The sequence below is a fragment of the Pristiophorus japonicus genome, chromosome 22 (genome assembly GCF_044704955.1).
Source record: "Pristiophorus japonicus isolate sPriJap1 chromosome 22, sPriJap1.hap1, whole genome shotgun sequence".
NCBI lineage: Eukaryota > Metazoa > Chordata > Chondrichthyes > Pristiophoridae > Pristiophorus > Pristiophorus japonicus.
In genome coordinates this window covers 20,574,906-20,591,268 of record NC_091998.1, presented here as the reverse complement: position 1 = coordinate 20,591,268, position 16,363 = coordinate 20,574,906, and the positions used below count along the sequence as shown (strand labels likewise).

Here is a 16,363-nt window from a genome sequence, read left to right as displayed (position 1 = left end):
CTACTGAGAAGGACATGAGAAATAACATCATTTTGACCATAAGCAGCTGTTAGTCACAAAGCCAATACCATGCTGACTAGGACATCTGTCATGGTTGCTTCATCATCACTGACTTAACATCCGGGAATTTCCTAGCGAACACTGTCAATGGAAGCACCGTGATCACAGGGACTACAGTGCAGCCCATCACCATCTTTGCAGGGCAACTAGGGATGGATAATAAATACAGTCTTGCCTGTGTTGCCCACATTCTGAGAACAAATATAAAAATACAAACCGAGACTGTTGATTAATATTGAAGAAAATTCTTTACACAAAGAGTGTTGAGAATGTGGAACTTGCTACCACAGGGAGAGGTTGAAGAGAATAGTATAGATGCATTTAAGGGGAGGCTAGACAAGCATATGAGGGAGAAGGGAATAGAGGGTTATGCAGATAGATTTAGATGAGGAAAGATGGGAGGAGGCTTGGGTGGAGCATAAACTGGTTGGGCCGAATGGCCTGTTTCTGTGTCGTATATCCTATGTAATCCGAAGAACTTGCATTTCCCACATTATAACAGTGACTACACTTCAGAAAGTACTTCATTGGCTGTAAAGGTCCCGTGGTCGTGATAAGCACTATATAAAAATATAGCATCTTTCGCAACCCAAAGCAAGTCACAGTCGTTAATGAAATGTAATAAAAACAGACAATGCTGGAAACACTCAACAGGTCAGGCATCATATGTGGAGAGAGAAACCGAGTTAATGACCCAAAAATTGTGGTCGGAGGCTTCCCGCGGGCGGATGCCTTGGGCCTCTGCGCAAAGGCCTGCGTAAGGCCCACGAATCCCAGGGAGGTAGGTGCTTCGCCAGCGTCCCTGGGATCACGTGGGCCGGCCCAACCAATCAAAATGGGGGTATTCCCATTCATACTTGTGAGTTCCATATGTACCACCGGTACGCTTGCAGCCTTCCGCGAGAGGTGGGTGCCGGAGGGACTGGAGTGCTTCATCACCACCGGCAACCAAATTTTAATTTGATCATTATTGTATAAAGTTTAGTTTGTTTGTTGTGCTGGTTTTAGTGTGTCCCCCCCGCCCCCCACACACCTTTTAGCCAGTGGGCACTTGTATAATTTGTGTTTTGGTGCCCGCGGGAAAAAAAATATATAAAAAAACAAGGGAGCACCTGAAACGGTTTTGGAGTGTGCCCCCCCCCCCTCCCCTTTAATCAGGGGGCACTTGTTCAAAGTATTGCAACTAAAATAGTTGTACAGAATCACCACATGTTTCTATAGAGAAAGCAGGAAAGGGCCACTGAGGGAATGATCAGCCATGATCTTGTTGAATGGTGGTGTAGGCTCGAGGGGCCGAATGGCCTACTCCTGCACTTATTTTCTATGTTTCTATGAATGGGCATACCCCACCAAAAAAACACAAGGCACTTTTTTAAAAAAAAAGTTTTAAAACACCATCTATTTAAAATTAATCAAAATGGAATTTAATGAATTATTTAACACAAAAATGTAATTTAAAACAAATAATAAATTGACATATTGTAAATTCAGGGCCACTGTTACAGGTCGATGACCTTTGGGTGTAGATGCTGCTTGACCTGCTGAGTGTTTCCAGCATTGTCTGTTTGCGCATTTGAGATTTGCAGTGTTGTGCTTTGGGCATCACTGGGCATTTGTTGCCTGTGCGCTGTTGCTGGGTCGCGGTGATTGGAAGACGGTCCCTGGGCCCCCCGGTCTCCCGGGGCAACGGCGAAGGCAGCGAGCCGGGCTAAGCCGCAAGGAGGGAGAAGAGAGAGGCGCTTTGGCCCCAGCGCCAAGCTCATGAGCTGCCGAACGGCGCAGGCCGCCCTCCGGGCCCGCCACAGCTTCGACTTCGGCAACCGCGACGTGGCCAAATGGTTCCCCGGACACATGGCGAAAGGTGCGGGGGGATTAAATTAATGGAGGCCGGGGCCTGGGCCTGGGCCTCTCACATCACTGCTCACTCAGCGTTCATTGACATGGTTAATCTGCGGCTGCTGTGGACTGTCAGTCACTGGGCTGACCCAAATGTGACTTGCTGTGTTGTTTAGTCCAAATTGGTGTTAATAACTGACTGTTTTTATTTCCAGACCCTCTAGAATATCCCACTCCCAAGAAGAGCAGTGAAAGAAAGATTTGCATTTATATAAAAGCAAAATACTGTGGAGGCTGGAATCTTAAATAAAAACAGAAAATGCTGAGACTTCCAGCATTTTCCATTGTTATTTGCAATTTATATAGCGATTTGCACGACCGGCGGATGTCCCAAAGCGCTTTACAGTGAAGTGCTTTTTTTGAAGTGTTGTAATGTAGGAAATGCATCATCATAGGCAGTCCCTCGGAATCGAGGAAGACTTGCTTCCACTCTTAGCATGAGTTCTTAGGTGGCTGAACACCTATATGAGAACCACAGTCTCTGTCACAGGTGGACAGACAGTCGTTGAGGGAAAGGGTGGTTTGCCGCACGCTCCTTCCGCTGCCTGCACTTGATTTCTGCATGCTGTCGGCGACGATACTCAAGATGCTCAGCGCCCTCCCAGATGCACTTCCTCCACTTAGGGCGGTTTATGGCCAGGGACTCCCAGGTGTCAGTCGGGATGTCGCACTTTATCAGGGAGGCTTTGAGGGTGTCCTTGTAACGTTTCCTCTGCCCACCTTTGGCTCGTTTGCAGTCGACAAGTTCCGAGTAGAGTGCTTGCTTTGGGAGTCTCGTGTCTGGCATGCGAACTACGTGGCCTGCCCAGCGGAGCTGATCAAGTGTGGTCAGTGCTTCAGTGCTGGAGATGTTGGCCTGGACGAGGACGCAAACGTTTGTGCGCCTATCCTCCCAGGGGATTTGCAGGATCTTGCAGAGGCATCACTGGTGGTATTTCTCCAGCGACTTGAGGTGTCTACTGTACATGGTCCACGTCTCTGAGCCATACAGGAGGGCGGGTATTACTACGGCCCTGTAGATATTGAGCTTGGTGACAGTTTTGAGGGACTGGTCTTCAAACACTCTTGTGATGATTTTCACACAGCAAGCGCAAGCTCCCACAAACAGCAATATGATTATGACCATATAATCTGTTATAGTGATGGTGCTTGAGGGATAAATATTGGCCAGGACACCGGGGATAACTCCCCTGCTTCTTCGAAATAGTGTCATGAGACCCTTTACATTCACCTGAGAGAGCAGACGGTGGCTCATCTCATCCGAAAGACAGCACTCCCTCAGTACTGCACTGTCAGCCTAGATTTTGTGCTCCAGTCTCTGGAGTGGGACTTGAACTCACAACCTTCTGGTTCAGTGGAGAGAGTGATTCCCCATGAGCCACAGCTGACATAGGTGTAACAACAACTTGCATTTATATAGTGCCTTTAACCAAATGAGATGTCCCAAGGTGCTTCATAGGAGCTTTATCAAACAAAATCTGACCCTGAGCCACATGAGATATTACGACAGGGGGCCAAAACCTTGGTCAAAGAGGTAGGTTTTAATGAGCGACGTACAGGGGTTAAAGAGTGGTGGAGAGTTTCAGGGAGAATTCCAGACCTTCGGGTCGAGGCAGCTGAAGGCACGGTCGCCAATGGTTGAGTGATTTAAAATCGTGGATGCGCAAGAGACCACAATTAGCCAGTGTAGAATTAATTGCTACAATGTGCTCACTCCCATCTAGTGTTCAGTTAACAATGGACATGCACCGTGCAAATCATTTGTAACGATTCAAGCTCCATGTTTCAATGGGATTGCAAGCCCCCTGCCCACTTTTGGCAGCTCTGATATAATTTAAAAAATAGATACAGATGAAAGAGGCCATTGAGCCCATCATAGCTTGTGCTGCTTGTTCCCCCCTCTCCCCTCAAATCACATCATAATGTCAGCCGTGGCTCAGTGGTAGTGCTCTTGCCTCTGAGTCGGAAGATTGTGGGTTCAAGTTCCACATTTGAGCTCATAATCCAGGCGACATTATATTGCGGTAGTGAAGGAGTGCTGCATTGTTGGGAGGTGTCTTTTGGATGAGACGTTAACCCAAGGCCCCGTCTGCCCTCCCAGGTGGATGTAAAAGATCCCACAATTTTGAAGAAGAGCAGGGGTCTTCTCCCCCGTGTTCTGGCCATTATTTATATCGCAATCAACACCTAAAATATATTATCTGGTCGTTATCACATTGCTGTTTGTGGGACCTTGCTGTGCACAATTTGGCTGCGACGCTTCTTGCATTGCAACACTGTCTACACTTTAAAAGTACTTTGTTGGCTGTAAAGCACTTGGGGCATCATGCGATCATGAAAGGCACTATACAAATGCAAATATTTCTTCAACTATCCTGAGTTAATCTCCATTACTCTACCTAGAAAAAATTCCAGTAGAACCTTAACACTCTGAGCATCTCAAATCATTCGACAGCCAATTAATGCAGGATCCGACATGATGGCAAATGGGATGAATCATCAGTTAATCTATTTCTGGTTGTGTTGCTTTTCTTTGGATAGCACCACCTGGACAGGCAGAAGGATCTCTATAACAATGCAGTGAACATAAGAATTAGGAGCAGGTGTAGGCCATTCAGCCTCTTGAGCCTGCTAGGCCATTCAGCCTCTTGAGCCTGCTCCGCCATTCAATAAGATCATGGCTGATCTTCTACCTCAACTCCACCTTCCTGCCCTATCCCCATATCCCTCGAGTCCCTTGGTATCCAAAAATTTATCGATCTCAATCTTAAATAGACGCAAAGACTGAGCATCCAGAGCTCCCAGGGGTAGATAATTCCAAAGATTCACAACGCTTTGAAGAAATGTCTCCTCATCCTAGTCCTAAATGGTTGACCCCTTATCCTGAGACTGTAACCTCTAGTTCTAAACTCTCCAGCCAGGGAAAACATCCTCTCAGCATCTACACTGTCAAACTCCTTAAGAATGTTATATGTTTCAATGAGATCACCTCTCATTCTTCTAAACTCTAGGGAATATAGACCTAGTCTACAGAATGCCCCATCCCAGGAATCAGTCCTGCTTCAGAGTTTTACTGGTTAGTGCCAGCTTAGTGTATATGTTAACGTCCCAGGTGAGAGTGAACATCACTGAGTCAAGCCAAATCTGCATGTTGCATGAAGAAGGCCCTACTGATACCTATCCAAATTGTCATTTTGCCTGTTGTAGCTTATACACCTATGTTCTCGTGCCTCAACTTATGCTGCAGTACTCCCAATTTATGCTGTTTTATATCTTGTATATTCCTCTAAGGTTCCTCTTGGCAGTAATATTCACCAAATTTTTGTTTGGACAAGTACACTAAATTTGAATCTGGACTCAGCAAATGACACCATACAAGTGACTCTCTGTATTGTTTTAGAAAAATAAACGCAGCGTGATGTGTTTAAATGACATATTAGTCTATATCACATCACTGATGACAGTTTTGCTATTAATCTGACAGCGATAGTAACGTTTTTAAAAGCAGAAATTAAACTGGAGTCAAGACCTACTAAGTAACTGTCAATTTATGATTTGAAAATGGCACTTGTATCATTTGACACATGTTGAATAGATTTGCAAATTGCTGGTCCTATTATTTTCCTTCATATTGACAGCTCTGATTCAGTTTTAACTAAGAGTGATGGCCAGTAAAGATTTGTTTAAACACTAATAGCAAGACAAGTCTAGAGCCAACAAGTGTCATTGAGTGACCACTCGTGATTTAAAAATGAAATGCACGGCATTTTGATTTATACTATCAGTTTGTAGAGAATGAAACACAGCTCCATACGTGTAAATGATTGTGTAAGCTATGTCACGGGTACATATCCCATGTCGACAGCTGTGGGGTCTCCACATTTGACCCGTTCAGCACCTCCACTGTCACCCACAGTCACAACAAAAGCTGTCGTGCTCTGTAATTGTAGGCTTCCTCAAAGCTCGTAGCTGAAGAACCCTATCTGTGAAACATTGCGTCAAACACACCTATCATTTTGAATGTGTCTTTTAAGATTTTGTAGCAGTGCTTGAGCCTTGTGATGTGTGATCAGTCAGATCTCCTCTTAAAACTTAAAGGTGATGAACAGCTTGTGTATTGCTAATTTATATCTCCACTGCCAAAAAGTTAATTAATTATCCTCATAAACCTAGACCGGGAGCAAGAAAAGAAAAGCTTGCAATCCATCTGAAAGTAAGGACAGAGATACCCCTGTATAGACATTAGGCTCGAGCAGTGTGGGGGTGTGGGAGGGTGGGGGTGGGGGGGGGGCTGTGTGTGTGTGGGTGGGGGGGTGGAATTGCTTTGAAATATTGATCTACTTCAATGACCCTATATCCTAACTTCCAAAAGACAGTGCTAGCTACCCAAAGGAATACAGTGCTGTCATTGTAGAGCATGTCTTTTTATTAGTATATAGCAACAGAAGTAATGCCCTCATATTAGAACTGATTTTCCAGGAATAAAGACTTTCATCAACTAGGCTGTGACAATATAAGGAGTTGAGCAATAAAGCTATGATTATAAGAAAATAAGTAATATGCCAATAAGTCAACACATACAGAAAAATGCCAATCTAATGACGCATGGACAGGAATCCGAAAACCACTTTGCTTCCTATAGTACAGAGACAGTTTGCAAACCTATGGTCTTGGGCTAATGGGCCCGATTTTCGAGAGCTTTGCGACCGGGTTTTCGCCGCGATTTGGCCCTCCACGGCAAAAACCCCGTCACAAAGCCCGGGTACCTGTTTGCGGCGGCGCTTCCAAGTACTGCCGGGGAGAGGTGCGCCGATGTGCAACGACGCGGATTGCGTTTGTGACTGAGTTTCGGCACTCTCCCGACCCGTACCAGAATAGCGACAGGTCAAACCTGTCAGTGCAGCCCTGCCAGCAGCAGTAAGAACTTTTTAATTTTTTTGCAGTGATAACTTAGTTAAGGGTCTTGTAAATGTTTTTGGAATGTTTTTTTGAATTTATTCCCCCCTCCCAAGGCCTCTCTCGCAGCGCAAGCGACCCTTGACTAAAGTTGCCGAAACTTGCGGTTTGCACCGTGAATTATCGTGCAACGCCTCCCTTACCGATGCCGTAAAGGCCGAAAGTTCGGCCTAAAAACGGTAGTACAGCGAAAATGGTAAGTTTCACGTATCGCTACCGTTTTCAGCGAAAAACCCCGAAAGCCAAAAATCTGGCCCAATGTATTTCCCAGAGAGCCTTTACTCTGTCACACTGGCATGTATGCTTTACTGTTTCATTGAATAAATGGAAGATTAACCAGGCTTCATGAAAACCCCCCCTCTTTTTTTTTCTTTTCCATGGCAGCGTGTGATGACTCCACCATTCACACTCCATCTAGACTCATCTTTTGTTTCCTGACTTGTGCCATTACCATCTCATTTTTGGCCATCATCCCTTTTGTCTTTCTAATCTCTCCTGCCTTCCACCCAATCACAGACCTTCCCTCTTGCCCTTCCCACCCCTCCCCCTTTCAGTACCCCTGAACTTAAGAATCTGTTACATTTCGAACTTTTCCACTTCTGACGAAGGGTCACAGACCCGAAATGTTCTCTCCACAGATGCTGCCTGAGCTGCTGAGATTTCCAGCATTTTCTGTTTTTATTTCATGGATGTTGACTATTTAGCAACAACATTGAGGCTATAATGGCATGTACTTCTATTAACAATCAACCATTAGTCATCATCATAGGTGGTCCCTCGAACGAGGATGACTTGCTTCCACAAGAGTTCACAGATGGTTCAATGAAGGACCCGATGTTCTAGTCCTGAACTCCAATTGAGGGGGTGGAAGATGCCTGTGCAGTGGATTTTTTTAACGTGTGGTGACCGTTGCACATCAGCCACCACACGGGCTCGACAGAACTAGGCCTTTATCCAACGGCAAGGGTTGAACCAAGACAACTGGAGACTTGTTCTGCTGCACGGACCTAGTGCGCACACTTATCGCATTGTGGGCTGGCCTGTGCTGCCTCTGGGCCCTCAGCTCTTCTGGGCCCCATACCCTCATTCGCCGCACCTGCGCCCACAATATTGCAGGGCCCAGCGCTCCAGCTCTATTTATAGCCCCGATCTGCGGTGGTGTTTTCACACAGGTCGGGGCAGCCCATCGACAGGGCCAGGGAAAGTTATCTTGCAAAGTGCCACACTCAAAATCTGGACTGGCTCAAGTATCATATTCATTCACATTGATAAAAACAATTCACAACACATAATCACAAACAAATGAAAAATATTGTGGATGCTGGAAATCTGAAACACAACCATTAGTAATAGGACACTAAAACACGCAATCCAGCAGGGTAGTTAATACCAGTCAGTCATGATCTGCATAAATATAGAGGCTCCCCATGCATTTGGGCATATCTTTATTAGGTTGTCACATATCTTTATTACATCATCACACAAGTGTCCTTAATGACATAAATCAAGTCTACAATCACTTGTGTCACTGTCCACACCCTTGCTCATCAATTGTGTCCTTTCTGTTAATTTTTCCTTTTTCTAGCCTGTTGAGTTTTGTGTGATCTGTTCAGACTGACCTGATGGATCATTCTTCAGCTTTCTTTTATCTTTCTTATTTTCTTATAATCGTAGCTTTATTGCTTAGTTCCTTGTATTGTCACAGCCTGGTTGATGTAAGTCTTTATTCCTGGAAAATCAGGCATGACTAATGGAGTTTTAAGTAGCTCCCAACCATAGCATTGTTGAACATCTCCACTGAACTTACTTGAAATTTTGTTTCAACATATTTTTTTTGTGTAAATGTCAAAATTCAATGCACCTTCCTTTGAAGTCTGGTCACTATTTCAATTGTTCAATGAAACAGAAATACCTTGGTGCCAGATGCAAAACGGTGCCCCACAGATTTTTTTTTTATATCCATTCTTGGGATGTGGGTGTCGCTGGTACAGTCAGCATTTATAAGCCTATTCCTACATGCCATTGTGAAGTTGGTGGTCAGTCTTCTTGAACCGCTGCAGTCCACTGGGTAAAGGTGCTCCCACAATGTTGTTGAGTAGGGAGTTCCAGGATTTTGACCCAGCAACAATGAAGGAACAACGATATATTGTCCCAGCTCATGATAGTGTGCAATGTGGAAGGGAATTTAGAGGTGATGGTGTTGCCAGCCATCTGCTGCCTGTGCCCTTCTCGGTGAAGGAGGTTGTGGGTTTTGGAGGTACTGCCAAAGAAGTCTTGGCGAATTTTTGCAATGAATCCTGCAGTTAGTGCACACTGTAGACACGGCGTACTGGTAAGGGGATGCTTAAGCTTGTGGCTGGGGTGTATTGGCTTCTTAAGACCGTAGGTTTTGAAATTGAAACATTTGGACCCCATGGGGACCATGAATGAATGTCTGTCGGCCTGTCACTGGATTCCTACATTTTCTGCGACAGGTGGAAAATAAAGCTCCTTTTACTCTGTCTCAGTGTGTCTCAGAAAAGCACATTTGCTGCCCCAGTGTGAATGCTTCCATTATCTATGCCAGCCATTCTAGTGGCCACCGAGTGAGTATGTTGGCTTGTGCCCAATTGTAGGGACCTTTTGTGCTGTGTATTTAACCCACTAGTTGCTGGGTTAAGGCTGCCAAACGCACTGCACATTGGATCTTGACAGTGTTAACAGAGGAGGCTTTCTTCCACAGGCCTGAGCTGGACTGGAGTTTGGATCTCAGAGATGATGTTCGCTTGAATTGCTTTCTTGTAACAATTCGCTCAGTCTTTAATAAGGCATTTCAAGTCAAAAATACAAAATTTCCTTCTGCCACGCAACTTATCTTGGCTGAAGGGGCTGCCTTGCTTACCTCTGCCAATGTTACACTGACTGGCTTCCAGGAGGTAGTTGGGAGCAGCTGATGTGAGCAACTCTTCAATGTTAGCCTTTTCACTCGGGGAGAGCTGGATGAGTTTCTATGGGGCTTCCACGGCTCTTCTGCCAGAGCTATGACCAGGAAGCAAGAGCACCTTCGTGAAACTCTTCCCCCATGCTATCAAACAAGTGCTTTCCTTGACAGCATAATTGAGTTTGGGAATCGCGAGCGCACATTTAGACTTATTTTGCAAATAATGGGGATACAGGTCGATTCTTTTTACCTTACAGAACTACAGTCCATAACCTGAAGCCTGTTTCTGTTGTATTTTACTCTAGGACTTAAAAAGATGCAAACCCGTCTGAAAAATGTGGATTGTATTATTGAAGTTCATGATGCCAGGATATCCTTTATGATTGTACTCTTTTCAACAGTTTACCTCAAAATCTACTTAGATACTTAAGCACCTGCAAAATTCGGCATTTGAAATAAAAAATGGCAGTGCACTTAACTAATACTTTAAAGTAATATACAAAGTTCATCAATTATTTAGTTGTCCCACACAATATATACTTGCTTCGCATACTTTAAACCCTTCTTTGGCCCAATTTGTTTAGCCCACTATCAGCATCATGGTAAAATTAGAATGATAGGGCAATTTCAGCAGGGCTTCACTCCTGGTGTAAAGTCATCCTGGAATGCAAAGATAACTCCCGGCTTATTTTCTCTACTGCAAATCGTCTTCTTAAACCCCCCCCCCCTACCTGCCTCCTCCACCTCACCTCCCAACAACAAGTGCGAGGAGCTCATGACCACCTTTGTCACTAAGGTCAGAACCATCCATTTAGCTGCCTCTTCTGCTTCCCTCCCTTCCCCTAGCCCACCAAGCCAAACTTCCTCTAACGTTCCCCCCTGCCCCAGTTTCTCTCCTATCTCCCCTCACGCCCTCTCCGAGCTCATCTTGTCCATAAGGCCCACCTCCTGCTCACTCGACCCTATTCCCACTAAACTGCTGACCACCCAACTTCCCTTCCTGGCACCCATGTTAACTGATATTGTTAACGGTACTGTTCCCCTCTCCTTCAAATCTGCTGTCATCACCCCGCTGCTCAAAAAGACAACCTTTGACCCCTCTGTCTTTGCAAACTACCGCCCCATCTCCAACCTCCCTTTCCTGCCAAAGTCCCTGAATGTGTTATCGCCTTCCAAATCCGTGCTCATCTTTCCCTCCAGATATGTACACATCTGTCCCAGAACTCCATGTTTGAACCCCTCTAATCAGATTTCCGCCCCGCCACTGAAACGGCTCTTATCGAAGTACCAATAACATCCTTTGTGACTGTGACCGTTGTAAACTATCCCTTTTCTGTCCTTCAAAGGCTGCAGCCTTTGACTTGGTTGACCACACCATCCTCCAACAATGCCTCTCCACCATCGCCTGGACATTGGTCCTTTGCCAAGTACAGTTCCACAGGTACCTCACCCAAGGGGCTGTTGTGGGAGAGTTGGCAGGATATTTAGCCAGTGACATTCCGACCTCAATCCTGGCCAAGACCAGTTTACTCAACATAAGCCATTGGATCAAGCCGAGGTCCTTCCCGGTCTGTACAACAGTTTCAATGAGAAAATTCCCCCATCGCATGTTAGAAACTAGTGATTGGGATATTCCAATATCACTGGAGAGCAGCGTTACCCCTGGTGCATGGCCGCGCATCGATCGAGAGGTCCCATGCAGGCTGATCACCAGTTGCTCCACCAGAAAAGAGAGTGCATATACAACCACTACAACAAATTTAAAGGGACCAAACAGAGGAACACCATAACCAGCTGATGGTGAGGGATAATTTGGTGTCTGCGGTAGAAAGGGTGAATACAGCACTTTGTGACTTTGCTTCAAGGAAAGTTTCAGTCTCTGTGGCTATAAAACAACATACAACAATCCTTGACCATCAATATTACATTCCTTTGTCTGGCCGGAACCCTGTGTTTCAGGAGACCTTGGACATCAGACCACATCTACTGGTGCTGAACAAAATGGACCTAGCTGATCTAACAGATAAACAGGTCTGTACTGTAACACGTCGAACTACGGGTTGCACTGTAACTGCATGCTGTATCCCAGTTTTTTTCCCAGATGATAACTATTTCTAATTGGGGAAAAATGTAAGAGCCGTTCATGGTGAGCTGTGGTTTTTCCCTTCCTTCCTGTGGAGAGGCATACAGCTGTGACGGCTAGACTTTGACCTACTGAGTTTGGAAACTTGCCCTGTGTGCGTCAATCCAAACAGTTCCACTCTACGATGCCGTGCCCTGACTCTTGTCATCTTGCTGCACTTAACTATTTCTAGATCTAAGGTCCCACTGACTTTGCAAATTGTAACTCGATCCACTTTGACTTTCTGAAGTGACAGAGGACAGAGCTCTCCAGAAGACAGCAAGGGCCAGCCAAAGTGCCTTACCCAGTTCAAATATATCCCAGTCTCTCTCTCTCCCAGTCGCTCTCTCTCCGCCCCCCACATCCCCCAGTCTCTCTCTCTCTCTCTCTTTCCCCTCCCTTAGTCTCTCTCTCTCTCTCCCCTCCCTTAGTCTCTCTCTCTCTCTCTCTCTCTCTCTCTCTCTCCCCTCCCTTAGTCTCTCTCTCTCTCTCTCTCTCTCCCCTCCCTTCGTCTCTCTCTCTCTCTCTCTCCCCTCCCTTCGTCTCTCTCTCTCTCTCTCTCTCTCTCTCTCTCTCTCCTCCCTTAGTCTCTCGCGCTCTCTCTCTCTTCCGCCCCCCACCCCCCCTCTCTGCCCCCCGCCGCTTCTCTGCCCTCTGCTCTTGGACCACCGCCCACGGATCCCCTCAGCTGCCTGCTGAGATCAGGTCGGCAGACTCTGGCTTCAAGTCCTGCTTCTTGGCACCATGTGGAGTCAATGATTCGGGGGGGCGGGGGAGGAATGCATGTCTGTCAAAAAAAAGTGCAGTGCAAATAGATGCATCGAATTACTAAACACAATGTAGTATCATTAATATAATGTGGAAAGTCACAAACCTTTTGAAAATCAAGTTAGCTTTGTCTTCCTCATGTTCTAGAGTAGGATCTCGTGGACAATGAGATTTGAGACAAACAGCTTCATGGATATTTTGGGCGATTATGTTATAAATATTTGCTATGCTTGTATTATATAACAATTATAAAGCCATTTTCTTCTAGGTTCCGGAATCAAATACAGCTTATAGAATAGGAGCTAAGTCCTCCTTTCTGAAATAACCATAAATAAAATATTTACATTTATATAGCACCTTTCACATCCTCAGGATATCCCAATGTGCATTACAACCAATGAAGTACTTTTCCAGTGTAGTTACTGTTGTAATGTTGGAAAAGTCCCTCAGTCCGCAGCAGAATACCCTGATGTGAGAACTATATTTGGTAGTCTTAGTTCTGAGAAGCATTGAATTGAGAGATGGAGAATAAAATTTAGCATTTGACTGAAGCCAAATACAAGTATGATCACACATTAGCAATGTAATGAATTGATTTAACACAGTATTCTTTAATACAGTATAAACATCTTGCTACAAGGCGATCATTGTTTGTTTGTTGTTATGTAGAGAGTCCTGAGACAGTTGGAACAAAAAGGAATCCAAAATGTCCTCTTCACAGACTGCCTGCGGGAGAGGGACGTACACATAAAGAGAGTGAGTTCATAGCCTGCATTTGAATTTATTTGAAGGGATGGGCCGGATGAAAGATCTGCCGGAGAGCCATTCTGCTCGCTCCCTGATGGTCAGGTCCTACCTTCAGCATTTTCCCCCACGGAAGTGATGGTGTCCATTCAGGATATCCACCCAAATATGGATGTATTCAAAGTGACTGGAATGATGGAATGACAGCCTGTGTTGCTGTGGTGGGAATTCACTCAACAATGATTACCCTCCTGAACCCTGCTTCATCATTTAAAAACTTTACCTAAAACCTGGCCCCTCTTCAGCTGCCCTGGAGACACCCCCTCTTCCCTCCCCCCATGATGAACGACCTGTGGCAGCCAAGAATCCTGCCCAGGCCCACTATATCGGCTCATGTCAGCATTGGGGCAAACGGGCAACTGGAAGTCCCACCCCTCTGCAGATATGTCAGGATTCCACCAAAGTGGAAACTCTCAGCTACTGAGACTGACATTTCACTTATGGCAGCCTTGTAGCCCATACTTGCATGACAGGGCTGCACTTTAACTCTGGAGGCACTTTTAGCCTGCAGTTCCCAGATCAAATTTTATAATGATCCTGATTTCTTGTCAGGTGAATTGCATCTTCAATAAAGAAAATGGATTCTGTTTTACCACTGCTGCCTGGTTTTAGAGCAGTGGAGGCCAACAACATGGAAGTCGGAAAAGCCGAACCCTGTCCTTGGATATTTCCATTTATGCAAAGAGTTCTAATCACTGGTATTTCCCGGCTGGTGAAATTTCTACTACAGGTATTTTTTTAAAAAACTGATAGGAAAGTTACAGTTGTTACAAATGTCAAGGTGTTCTAGGTTTGCCTGTTCCTTTTTAACTTTAAATTAAAATGTTCGTCGTCATTAGCTACCGCAAAATTTAGACCATTATCTTTTTAGGTTTTCGGCTTACTCATTAATTGCTGCTTTTGGAATTTTGGCAGATTGTTCCTGCTGTTACAGACCTCATTCAGAACAATGACCGGTATCATAGAACAGAGGTAAGGAGCTTGAGTAGTTATTGCTTATAATATGCACTCAGTGGCTTAAAGTCAGAACTGCCAGCTTGCATACATACCACATACAAAAATCACGTATTCATGTGCAAACTATTGTATGTAAACCACATGATTCTGAATCAGTTAGGTTACAGTCAACAGTATTTCTGTGAGCGTGTGTTCAGGTATATGGGAGTCACTAGAGAAATGCAGGAGTATTGGGGCGGTGGCTTGCATAACATAACATATGTGAGGTGCTTCCTAATGACTACGTTTGTGAGAGTTTAATTCACATACGATTGGTTCACAACAGCCACTGTTCGGACCAATACATGGGGTTGTTGGAGCTGTGTGACGTCTGATCATAAAGTGCTGAGTTGAAGTTCAAAATAAAACAGTGCAAATGTTTGCACGTAATTGCCTAACCAGCAGAATCAATTAAACATGGACTAGTTTCGATCGCCTAGATAGGTCAGAGAGGTGTTTCCCAGACAATTTCCCTCTCCCAAATTGGCCTGGGTTTTTGCCTTTCCCAGGAGGTCATATGGTCTCAGGTGGCGTGGAGAGTAGATATTGTGATTCACCATGGTTTGTAGTAACCAAAAATTGAAATGACTGACAGTTTCCCATATATAAATATTAAACTACATCGAATTTTTCAGAATTGTGACCAAAGCTCCCTGTTCATCACATTAAATCCGATATTACTTGTAGATTGAGGAGTGAGTTGCAAGGCTGCTATTCAAAAGAGAAAATCTGCCATCAGTTCATATTAAACCAGGAAAGCAGGACATGAGTGTAAATTAGTGAGAACTTGTTTTTATAATAGATATTGGGAAGAGTGATAATTCTCTGGAAACATTTTCTGTCAGGGCAGTGGAAGCAAAATCATTAGGGAGGTTCTGAATGAGGCCAAATGCTATAATAGGAGAGTTGGAGTACCAGAGGGAATGGCTTTTTCTCATGATTGATTAAATATTTTGAATTTATAACTATCAGGTCACCACTGTGATGGATTTCTGTACTAACTGTGGCTAGTTGCAGTTACATTGATAGAATATCTAGAACATGCAAGCCTGGTCATTTAGAATTAGGGCGCTCTCGGTCATTTAGAATATGGCGAAATTTTGTCACTGATCTTGTTTTCCTGTAGAACTTGGAGTATTGCTTGATGGTAATCGGTGTACCAAATGTTGGGAAGTCGTCCCTCATTAATGCCATGCGAAGAATGTATTTAAAGAAAGGTGTGGTATATTTATTCAACCTTCTTACATGAGCATGAAACTGTCTGCAGAAACTGCTGTTGATAACCGTACTAACTGAATCTGCTATCGGAGTATACGCACATGAAACTACCTGTTTACCAAATTTCCTTTTTAAACTGCTTTATTCTTTTTAAGAACTCATCACAGAATTAAGTGAGCAATGGGGGGGGTAAGGGCTACTGAGGCTGTGAGGGCATAGTGGCTGATTCCAGAGTGATATGGGCTAAAGACCTAGGGCCTCACTGCATTGGGGAAAGTCCACACTCTAGTGGTGCACAGCACTCTCAACGATCGTGGGTTGGAAAATTGGAGGGTCAGTGTGGTGGCCCTATCTTTGACTGTCACTCCCTTTCGATATGGCTCCCTTGCTAGGAGCATGGAACTTGCCCTATAATTCCACAAATGGCCTCAAAGGTAGCACGTGATGGCCTCACGATGAGAGTGAGTCATCTCCTAGTGAACTTTAAACAAGCGCTCTACTCGGAACTCCTACACAGCAGGCAATCCCCAGGTGGGCAGAGGAAACGTTTCAAGGATACCCTCAAAGCCTCCCTGATAAAGTGCAACATCCCCACTGACACCTGGGAGTCCCTGGCCAAAGAC

The 16,363-nt window shown here is 44.9% G+C and overlaps 1 protein-coding gene across 2 annotated transcripts in view; it reads left to right on the top strand.

The window, feature by feature from the left end:
* The first annotated feature begins 1,640 nt into the window (after positions 1–1,640).
* The window catches only part of mtg1 (mitochondrial ribosome-associated GTPase 1), a 34,633-nt gene continuing 19,910 nt past the window's right edge, over positions 1,641–16,363 (top strand). For both annotated transcript variants that reach the window (XR_011588330.1, XM_070865378.1), the window contains exons 1-6: positions 1,641–1,921; positions 10,138–10,204; positions 11,761–11,863; positions 13,392–13,478; positions 14,442–14,498; positions 15,649–15,739. Coding sequence is in view for 1 of the 2 variants with exons in the window: in XM_070865378.1 (XP_070721479.1) it covers positions 1,822–1,921; positions 10,138–10,204; positions 11,761–11,863; positions 13,392–13,478; positions 14,442–14,498; positions 15,649–15,739 (505 nt within the window). In the remaining variant the exon portion in view is untranslated. The remainder of the gene's footprint in view (positions 1,922–10,137; positions 10,205–11,760; positions 11,864–13,391; positions 13,479–14,441; positions 14,499–15,648; positions 15,740–16,363) is intronic.